The sequence below is a fragment of the Sinocyclocheilus rhinocerous genome, unplaced genomic scaffold (assembly GCF_001515625.1).
Source record: "Sinocyclocheilus rhinocerous isolate Xijiao unplaced genomic scaffold, SAMN03320098_v1.1 scaffold730, whole genome shotgun sequence".
NCBI classification, from domain to species: domain Eukaryota; kingdom Metazoa; phylum Chordata; class Actinopteri; order Cypriniformes; family Cyprinidae; genus Sinocyclocheilus; species Sinocyclocheilus rhinocerous.
In genome coordinates this window covers 349,923-360,621 of record NW_015670605.1, presented here as the reverse complement: position 1 = coordinate 360,621, position 10,699 = coordinate 349,923, and the positions used below count along the sequence as shown (strand labels likewise).

Below are 10,699 nucleotides of genomic sequence, written 5' to 3'. Positions count from 1 at the left end.
CACACACACACATACACACACATACACACACACACACACACACAAAACTGTAATCCAACTCCAGCTAGATTGCTAAAGCTTGTCACCGCTATGCAGGCGACAAGAAACATCTGGGGAACCACTACACACACACACAGATACACACACAATGATGGTACATACACAATTTTAAGCAAATGTGCACACACCACACAAACAGACACATTTTTCTTCCTCACGGTAGTCACAGGATGTACCCACAGTTTCAATTAAAACTTAACACACGCATGCAAATCTGCACACAATCATACAAAACCCAGAGTCTCGTGAGTAGGCGAACGTTATGAGGTCCAGCTCAGTCTCCACACATACACAGACACACGCCTCCTCTCCTTTAACATTGAACTCAGCGGAATTTACAGAATGTCAATGTTCCCCTTTTCTCCCTCATTTCACAACACTAATTTCTGCTTCTCTGATGGCTATGTGGATTCTGAGAAACCGAGAACGTGTGTGTGCATGCGTGCCTACCTTCATGTGTGTTCCTTCATTATACATGACCTACTGGCACATACACAGACAGTTCTGTATTCCCACACATACACGTTAGTCAATGTTAAACAAGCTTGCAAACCATTTTACCTACTTAATGTGACTTATTTTGAAGTGAAACAAGATATTCACTAATAAAAAATAAATGGGTGGGACTTAACTGTATCCTTTAGTAACTGACTGGATTGTGAAAAGTGGGCAATCAGATGAAAAGGAAAGTTGTATGCAAGCAAGTAATTTTAATTTGATAGATTACGAAAACAAAATTTAGAATAATATAAATAAAAATAAGTAAAGTTTGCATAATGAAAAGAAGATACGATTTAAAAAGGTATATAAGATTTGTTTTGAATTGCGCCATTATTTTTATGAGACAGTACATTTTTCTTCTAAATTCCCATTATTGAAATGCATCCACATTATTTAATTATTTATTTACCAATTTTCATTATTCTAAATGTTGATTCTCATTACTGTAATATAGGTTTTGTTCTTGAATAAATAACTACTGTACTTGAATAATACAGTAACTACTAAATAAAGCAGTGCAAATGCAACAAGTGTAATGTACAAATTTACTAATATGTGATTATTGACGATTATGATAATGATTATTTTTTACATGAAATAATTTGATAATGAGAATCTGGGGAAAATGTGCTTAATAAACCCGGGAATGTGTATTAAGATAGTAAATGGGGTAAATTCTCATTTCATGATGACTTTAAAGACCTTAAAATATCATAGGAAAGAGAGTTTTCCTTGATATTTTGACATAAAATGCATAATACACACAACTTTCATGCAGCTCAAACAGTAAAGCATGACACAAGCAATGTCGAAATCATGCATTCAATTCCTAAATAATGAAAAAACTTGATTTAGCGTATACCTTGAACACAATGTAAGTTGCATCGCCACATGCATAAATGGAAAATAGTTATGGACAATCTAAAACTACTGTGTAAACATACTCTACTACACTAACATTCATAATGCAAAGCACCCACCACATCCCATTCATACCATTCATTAACACTAAGCTGCAAAAACATTAAAAATGGCATATTTACATATGGACCGCCCACACAGCCTGGCAACAAGTGTTTACGCAATCAAAACAGAGGGCATTTAATTCACTTCTAAGTCTTAAAGATGCAGTAGCAAAAACAGACTTGGTAATTATAAAGATTAGAGAAAGGGTGGAAAAAATCCTAATGTAAAACTAAATTATGGCTTATTTAAGGTAATTATAAAGTAATAATTTGACTTTATTTTCCCAGAACCCATCCCTGAGTGTCCCAACTTAATGGAGTAAAAGACGTCACGTCCACCCCAGGAACATCTAGTTCTTCTTCCTTCTCCTCCACAACATCATGCCTCTGTTCTTCCTGTCTTCTGCAAAGATGAGGAGGAGAGACCCACCCCCAAAAAATGAGAACTGAACTCTCTGCTATTACGGTGGGACCCTTTATCTGCTGACTGTCCTTAAACGGGTTTCCCGAGAAGGAAAATCGGACTATTTCACAAGTTAGGGCACTAGGGAGAGCTGATCACAGGGAATTTTCATGAAGAGGATCCAAAGATTTTCTTTTGTGCCATTTGAGTTGAAAAATTGATTTCAGCAAAGCTGTTTGCACACATTTCTGTTCATCACGTGCTTTGTGCGTCAGACACACCGTGGTTTCATTTGCACTTAAAAGACCATTTTACTCTCTTTCTTTCTTCTCTAATCTGTCTATCCCCATCCTCATCCTCCTTTCCCAATGAAACAATCAGTTCATCCGCTCTCTTCTAGAGGTCAGGGATGTATTAATACCTCATTCACTCCTGTTTTACCCATCTCAGTACTCAGTTTCTCAATAGTTATTTCCTCCATACTCAGTATGTCAGTGCCAAAGTACTCAGTTATCACTTTATCACTGAAATGGTGCCTGTGCTGGTCCCGGATTCGGTGCTTGGTCGGAAAATCTGCAGATCTCAGAACTGCAGATGCAAATGACTGTGTTTGTTTCAAAATGTTAAATAATTGATAATTCAGTGTCTTGATGTAACGGGTCTAGATTGGGACCAGCACCGGCACGTGTCGGTGGAAAAGGGATGTTCTCAGTACACTCACCGTCAGACCTGCTGAGAAATGATGGGGTGTTTTAAACCCTCTTGCGGTGAGTGTGGTGCTTTTATGATGTATGTAGCTAAACGATGCATTCTGTCAGAATGAGTGCAGATTTTCTTTTTTGTGGTAAATGTTGCATCAGTGACAATCAAACACAATGCCACTCTCTTACGTCTCTCGTGTCACCTGTGGATTTAAGGGCCTGAGGGCTCATAAAAGAAGATTTTCTATCTATTTTGTATTTAATTTGTATCTGATTTATGTGTGTGTGTGTGAGTGTTTCCATTATTTTCCATCCAAATTATAAAAAAAATAAAAAAAAACAAAGAGCTGGAAAACGTTTTCAGGAAGCTTAAAAGTTGAAATCCACTGCCATAAAGAGTGCCAAAACTTTGCTTTGTGTATGAATGGATGGTTTGTAGATGAATGATTGCAAATATTGTAAAAATGCTGATAAATATGCCATTGTACCAGTTTGTACATTTGAAGTTGCACATGTGCCTGTACAGCTAGGTAGCACCGTATATGTAGCTCCAGAGACAATGCTGTTACACATCTGCTGATACAATCGAAAACCAATTGCTTAAATCTTGTTTTATAAAAGTACAAACAAATAAAAATGTTCTGGTGAGAACTGAGAGTCCTTGTGCTGTGTTTATGCAACAAATAATCTCTTCAATCACTCGGAAGTGTCTGAGACAGCAGACAGTCAACCAACGGGTGACAGGGCCTCTAAACCATTATTGGGAACTTACCCAACCTCTACCAAAAAAACAAAAATTTTAACTAAGATGAAACTGGAAACTTTTCTGTTGTTCAAATTAGTCTGTCATCTCTCTGTTTAGGTGAAGTCGTTTGAAAGTCAACGTATCCCTAAAATTTAGTTTCAATCCGATTTTTGAGTACTCAGCATTTATTAGCTGGTTTTAGAAAGTGGATACAGATACTAGAGGCCCAAAAGTCACACTTGATGCAACCGAGACCGCTGTGAAGTTCACAACAGGAATCAACGAGCTCTTAAGTGTGCAACTTCCTGTTTCAGAAATAAGGCAGGTTGTGGTTTCCTGTTTTTGCTGTTTAGTTGTTCAGACAGGCTTTTTAAAGAGAAAATGTAGTATTTAATTTAGAGTCAAAAAAGATGTACTAATGCACGGGTGGGATTTTATTGTACCCACTGGGATCTGACTGGATCTTGAAATGTAGGCTAACATATTACTTTTCTCCACACATGTGGCCTTGGTGAATAAATTAGAGGTAGAGATTATTTTGATGAAAGATTACAAAGAAAAACAGACAAACTAACTAACACACACACACACACTTACTGATAAAGGTGGCATTCCGTCATCTTCCACAGTTACAGTGAGTGTGTACTGCTGCTGTTTTTCTCTGTCAGGAGGTGACGGTCGGGTCACTATCTCTCCTGTCATACGGTCCATTCTGAAGGTCAGGTCCTGGTTACCGCCGGTGATGTAGTACGACAGCATGGCATTGGGTCCAATGTCCCGATCCGTCGCTACAACACGCAGGACAGATGTACCGCCACCCACATTCTAAAACACACACATACGCCCACTGTTATTTTATATTATAATACATCATTAGTTTAGATTTTTGTCTACTTTTTTTGCCTATAAGCTAACCAGGTTTTATTCTGATTATATTTCTTTCTTTTGACGTGTCACATGCAGACAATTGAATGATTAACACCCAGAATCTGCGATGCTGATATCACTGGTTTGAGGTGCTGTGGTTCTGACCTCACTGACGCTGACGTTGTACCCACGAGGGCTCTGCAGCACGGGAGGGTTATCGTTCTCATCCAAAATATTCACCGTGAGCGACACATCTGTGAACCTCGGAGGGGAACCGTTATCCGTCGCCCGCACCTGATCCAAACACATTAACACACACACGAATCCACGTGGACATCAGTAAACAAACACCCATATACCTCAGAACTAATTATGCAAAACGTACTATATTTAACTTTACAAGGAAACATGTACAAAGTCACGCAACACACTGTGACCATGCATGGCTCTGTCTGGACATTTTCTTATTCAAAGTGAGATGCCTTCATGTGTACTTCCTAGACAGACATGCCTTAAAAAGCAGCATCAGTGCATAGTCCATTTTTAATTAGATGAATTCAACAGTAATATTGATAAAATGATTACAATTTAAATAACTGTTTTCTATTTGAATATATTTTAAAATGTAGTTTATTCCTGTGATGCAAAGCTGAATTTTCACCAGTCTTCAATATCACATGATCCTCCAGAAATCAGTTTAATATCTTGATTTGCTGCTCTAGAGACATTTCTTGTGCTGCTTAAAACAGTAAAACAGTTGTGCTGCTTAATGTTCCTGTGGAAAGCATAATGTATTTTTTTTCTCAGGAATCTTTGATGAATAGAAATGTAATGAATCCTTGCTAAATAAAAATTTTAATTTCTTTGAAAACAAAATCCTACTAACCCCTACTGAAACTTTTGAACTGTAATGTATATGTCTAATATAACATGCCTTTTAAAAACTAGGGAGCATGCGTATGATATAAAATGTTGTCTAGGAAATCTAGGAGTTTTTGTAAAGAGCCATTGCATGTGTAGTGTTTCTCTCTCACTTTAAGCAGGTAACGGTCAACAGCTTCACGGTCCAGACGGGCGTTCAAGTAAACCTCTCCATACGTATTATTGGCTGTGTTGATCTTAAACACGTCCTGCATGTTCCCTGCGATCAAGGTGAAATTCACCTGAAGGAGACAAGAGGGTGACGGAGGCGGGGTTTCGAATGAATGACAACTCATTCAACAGTGTTTTGAATATTTATCTCCCTCACCAGTCCATTTCTTCCAGCGTCTTTGTCCCGTGCCAACACGATAGCAACTCTCTGGCCAATGGGTGTGTCCTCTGGAATAGCCACTGACAAATCCGAAGTGATGTCAAACTCTGGGCTGTTGTCATTCTCATCAAGAATGGTGATTGACACCTGTCAAAAGAACAGAGTGATTGAAAATGAGATGCTTTTCTGATAGCATATAACATTTGTTGCATTAAAAATGTACTTAAAATAATTAAAAATCACTTACCTTCTACAAATGTGCATCAAGAAGGAAATCAGAAAAAAATAATTACACAGGTTAAATTACATGTTTATATAGTATATCAAAATCATATTGTCATATACATTTCACATCACTGTCATATTAGCTACTGGATACAAAGTTTACAGACATTCATTTTTAAAGGAATAGTTCCCCACAAAAGGAAAATTTGCTGAAAATGTACTCAGGCGATCCAAGATGTAGATGAATTAGTTTCTTCCTTCAGAGAAATTTAGCATTACACCACTTGTTCATCAATGGATCATCTGCAGTGAATGGGTGCCGTCAGAACGAGAGTCCAAACAGCTGATAAAAACATCACAATAATCCACAAGTAATCCACACGTCTTTAGAAAAAAATCCATCATCAAGGCATTATAGCTTCTGACTATAATCCATAATAACGCTTCCTCCAGTGAAAAAGTCCATCCGTTGTTGTCCTCTCACATCAAAATCAACTAACAGATTTGCTAAGAACTGTTTTTGCTAGTAAACAGTGTTTGATCTGTGCATATTTCTCTCCTGATTCAGATGAGATGACTTTTTCATTGGAGAAAGCAATATTATGGATAGAGGACTCACATTTTAGCCAGAAGCAACGGTTTGAAGTTAATGACTTTGATGGATTTGTTTATTACAAACACACAGCTTTTCACTTCACGACATTAAATGATGATTAAAATAAAATAAATGATGTGGATTACTTGTGGATTATATGTTTTTATCAGCGGTTTGGACTCTCATTCTGACGGCACCCATTCACTGCAGAGGATCCATTGGTGAGCAAGTGATGGAATGCTAAATTTATCCAAATCTGTTCCCATGAAGAGATAAACTCATCTACATCTTGAATGGCCTGAGGATGAGTACATTTTCAGCAATTTTTCATTTTTGGGTGAACTATTCCTTTAAAATGAACTTTAACAGATATGATTATATTGTGCTCAATTCAGGCTTCTCTACAGTATGCACTGAAGGCTTTAGTGAATTTGTCCTACAGATTGAACAGATCACGGAGGAACTCATTACCACAGTGGAGCCTCTCTTGGGTCCTCCATCATCGGCCACAACAGTGAGAGTGTATGAATCGCCTCTCTCTCTGTCCAACAGTCCCGTCACAGTTATACGGCCCTGTAGAGTGCACAAAATCCTTTATTATTTTACATAATCCATGTAGAGAAATTACCACATTTTTTTTTTTTAAAAGACTGAATTAAATTAAAATAATTTCCTCCAAAGTCCATAGTCGAGTAGGCTTAACTATGAAGTGGTTTTGGTTCACACCAAGCAGGATTTTTCTCTGTGACAAGCTGGTAGAAGAAACCCATTCTATCCCTGTGATCGGTTATTTTTTAAATTGATTTGTTTGTTTTTTCTGTTTGTTCACCCTGCAAGAAATTTATGTATTTATTTATTTGTTTGCTTGCTTGTTCACCCTGCAAGAAAACTGACCAATACAATTTAAGCTTTAGTGTAATGTCCTTACATTCCTTACCCAGACTCTGTAAAAGTTTTCCATATTTTTTTGCACTGATTTTGAGGAGAAAATCTGAACTGGATGGATTTAAGCACTGTAAATTTGTTAAACAGACCAGAGAAGGTACTACATTTGCATTGCTAGCTTTGCCAGAAACGGCAAAACTACGTGCTGTAGTCATTTACACGAGTCAAACACTGACCTCCTGACTAGTCGAATAGTACAAATAAGTCATCATCTTTGCCCTATCACATAGCGTTTTTCTTTTTGGGATGCGTTTGCATCACTTCGTTGCATCATGTTCACTTCAAGGACCTCTACAGCCCTGAAAGACAGCGGAGACCAGGACAACTAGATGAGCCCCAGATACAGATCCCCTGTAAAGACCTTGTCTCAGACGACCACCGGGACAAGACCACAGGAACCAGATGATTCCTCTGCACAATGTGACTTTGCTGCAGCCTGAAATTGAACTGCTGGTTTTGTCTGGCCAGAGGAGAACTGGCCCCCCGACTGAGCCTGGTTTCTCCCAAGGTTTTTTCTCCATTCTGTCACCGATGGAGTTTTGGTTCCTTGCCGCTGTCGCCTCTGGCTTGCTTAGTTGGGGACACTTCATTTCCAGCGATATCGTTGACTTGATTGCAAATGATTGCAAAGATACTATTTAAACTGAACTGAGCTGGATGATGACATCACTGAATTCAATGATGAACTGCCTTTAACTGAAAAATTAGTGTTTACTATTGTAATTTTGCATTATTGACACACTATTTTCCTAATTAATGCTGTTCAGTTGCTTTGACACAATCTGTATTGTTAAAAGCGCTATATAAATAAAGGTGACGTGACTTGACTTGACTTGACTTAAAATCGCCACACTCATTTCTTTTAAAATATAACCTGTCTATTATGTGTTCTCACCGTGACACCATCAATCTTAAAGAGCGCCAGGGCAGCAGGTGAGGTGTCAGGGTCGAAGCGGTACGTCAGCTGGTTCAGGTTATCGGCCGACTGCGCCTTCACCTGGACCACCTCTGTTCCCGTGGCGATGTTCTCCATCAGCGGTATTTCATAACCGGTTGATAGAAAGGCCACGGCTTCGTCCAGTTCATTGAGTAAAGTTACGTAGACACTGCAGTAGCTGCTGTGGAACGGTGGAGACTGATCTGTGGCTGAGACGTTCATTAAATAGCTGGTCTTGGTCTCGTAGTCCAAGTAATCCATTGTAGTTAGCAGACCCGTACTTACATCCACCTCAAACTTATGGTCAGAGCCAGAAACCAGAGCATACGCTACAGCGCCCCCATCACCTAAAAAGAGCGAGACAGCAAAAGTTTGGGATTAGTACGATTTTTCTTTGTGAAGGAAATGATTATTTTTTTAAGCATTAAATTGATAAAAGTGACAGTAAAAACATTTATAATGTTACAAAAGATTCATATTTCAAATTAATGCTATTCTTCAGAACTATATTCATCAAAGAATCCTGAAAAAAAAAAATGGATTCCACAAAAATTCAGCTTTGCATTAACAGAAATAAATTACATTTTAAAATACATAAAATAGGAAACAGTTATTTTGAATTGTAATAATATTTCACAATATTACTGTTTTTAATGTATTTTTCATCAAATAAAAGCACTTTGGTGAGCACAAGAGACAGACCCCAAACTTTTGAATGGCAGTGTATATATAGTTTTATTAAAAATATAAATGATATTAAATATATGTTTTTGATAATACCACTTATTGTACAAATAAATGCCCATAGTTAATTTCTGTGGGTGACAGATGCACCACTTAAAAATAAAATAAAGGAATAAATTATCAATCACATGAAGGAATAAATAAATGAAATAAAAAATACAACTGTAAATAAAAAATAAATAGACATATTTAAAACTATTTAAGTAATGTTTTAAATGTTTATTAATATTTAAATACTGCATTAAACATTATTTATCAATGTATTACTGTTACATTTGATTACTTGATTTTATTTTCAAGTGGCACTCCAATAGTCCTCCAATGTCGTTAGCTAACTATTTCAATAACAATCTTTATTTATATACAGTATCTACGGGACAGAACTCTAGCACACTGCACTCTGAGCCTGAGGCCTGTGAAGACGCAGATGGGTAGATGTCTGTCCAGCTTATGACAGGCTGGACATCCTCTATGAGGAAGTGAAAGAGGGAAGCAGTTACAGACACAAGCAGAAGTGCAACAGCAATGTTGTGATATTGTTTGGCATTAAGAACCAATGGAAAAATACAACACAGCTTGAGCTATGTTTGGTGTATGACACACTCCCACTTTAAAAAGATCCAAATAAATGAGAAGTGTTATGAACACACAACAACAGCAATCATAGATGTTCCTATGAGACACATTTACCTCCTCCTCTGTGAACTAGTCTGGTCCACAAACACTTACAAAGGTCAAGAAGAGAGTGTTTGCACAGGCTTGTGGGACGATTGTGTTGTGTACCTGTGTCGGGGTCTGTAGCTCGGACCACTACCACAGATGTACCAATCCCAGCAGTCTCTCTGAGCCCCAGGCGATTGTACTGCGACTGAGTGAAGACTGGAGACTCGTCATTCACGTCCTCCACATACACAATCACCTACAGACACAAACTCACAATCACAGTCTGATTCACACACACATTATATTCAGCACTTGTCTTTAATGACATTTATTTAAAAAATGACGTTTATAGCTAGAATTAATACAATGTGAAGGCTATTAAACAATGCTAACTAATAGTTAAATAACTATGCACAGTAGGCATTGTTTTAGCAACCTCTATTCTGATATGCAAAGCACACGTCACCTTATAATCAGTTCCTGATGGATTAAATCAGGTCCTTTTTCATCACTGAACATCCCTTTTTACTTGGAAATGTGTCACATTATGAAGCAAAATGAGTTGCAAACTTGAATAAGTAGCTTTAAAAGTAATTTTCTAGGGAATGTTATATTATTTTTCACACACACAAACACACCCTGACAGAGCTGCGCATGCTGCCCTGGTCACTGTTATAGGCCTCCACCTCCAGCACATGAGAGCTACGTGTCTCTCGGTTCAGAGCCGCAGTTCCTCTGCTGATGAGTCCAGACAGACTGTCCACATTAAACTGACCATTGTTGCCTGCAGATAACAAATCACACACACATGAGCCATACTCTGAAATAGTACATCACATAAAGGCTGAGGTTGAAAACAATAGTGCTAATTTATGCTTCTTACAAAATTTTTCTCTATTGGTCTAACATGTCAAATAGAGTCATATATTTCTAAAAGAAAATAGTTAATATTGTCTGCATTATGCCAATATTTTTATGACAATTAAGCACATTTTTATGGATGCCAGTTTCCACCGAATACAGAAAAAAAAAGTTAGAAAAAATTCTGATTCGTGAGATATAAACTCAGAATAGCAAGATATAAACTCACAATTGT

General features: G+C 37.6%; 1 protein-coding gene across 1 annotated transcript in view; it reads right to left on the bottom strand.

Moving 5' to 3' along the window:
* The window catches only part of LOC107734258 (cadherin-23-like), a 236,996-nt gene that overhangs the window by 28,644 nt on the left and 197,653 nt on the right, over positions 1 to 10,699 (bottom strand). Inside the window, exons 26-34 of the mRNA XM_016546172.1 lie at positions 10,242 to 10,387; positions 9,724 to 9,859; positions 8,155 to 8,543; positions 6,786 to 6,887; positions 5,742 to 5,744; positions 5,492 to 5,641; positions 5,277 to 5,405; positions 4,408 to 4,536; positions 3,973 to 4,200 (exon numbers count right to left, since the gene is read on the bottom strand). Coding sequence (XP_016401658.1) covers positions 3,973 to 4,200; positions 4,408 to 4,536; positions 5,277 to 5,405; positions 5,492 to 5,641; positions 5,742 to 5,744; positions 6,786 to 6,887; positions 8,155 to 8,543; positions 9,724 to 9,859; positions 10,242 to 10,387 — 1,412 coding nt within the window. The remainder of the gene's footprint in view (positions 1 to 3,972; positions 4,201 to 4,407; positions 4,537 to 5,276; positions 5,406 to 5,491; positions 5,642 to 5,741; positions 5,745 to 6,785; positions 6,888 to 8,154; positions 8,544 to 9,723; positions 9,860 to 10,241; positions 10,388 to 10,699) is intronic.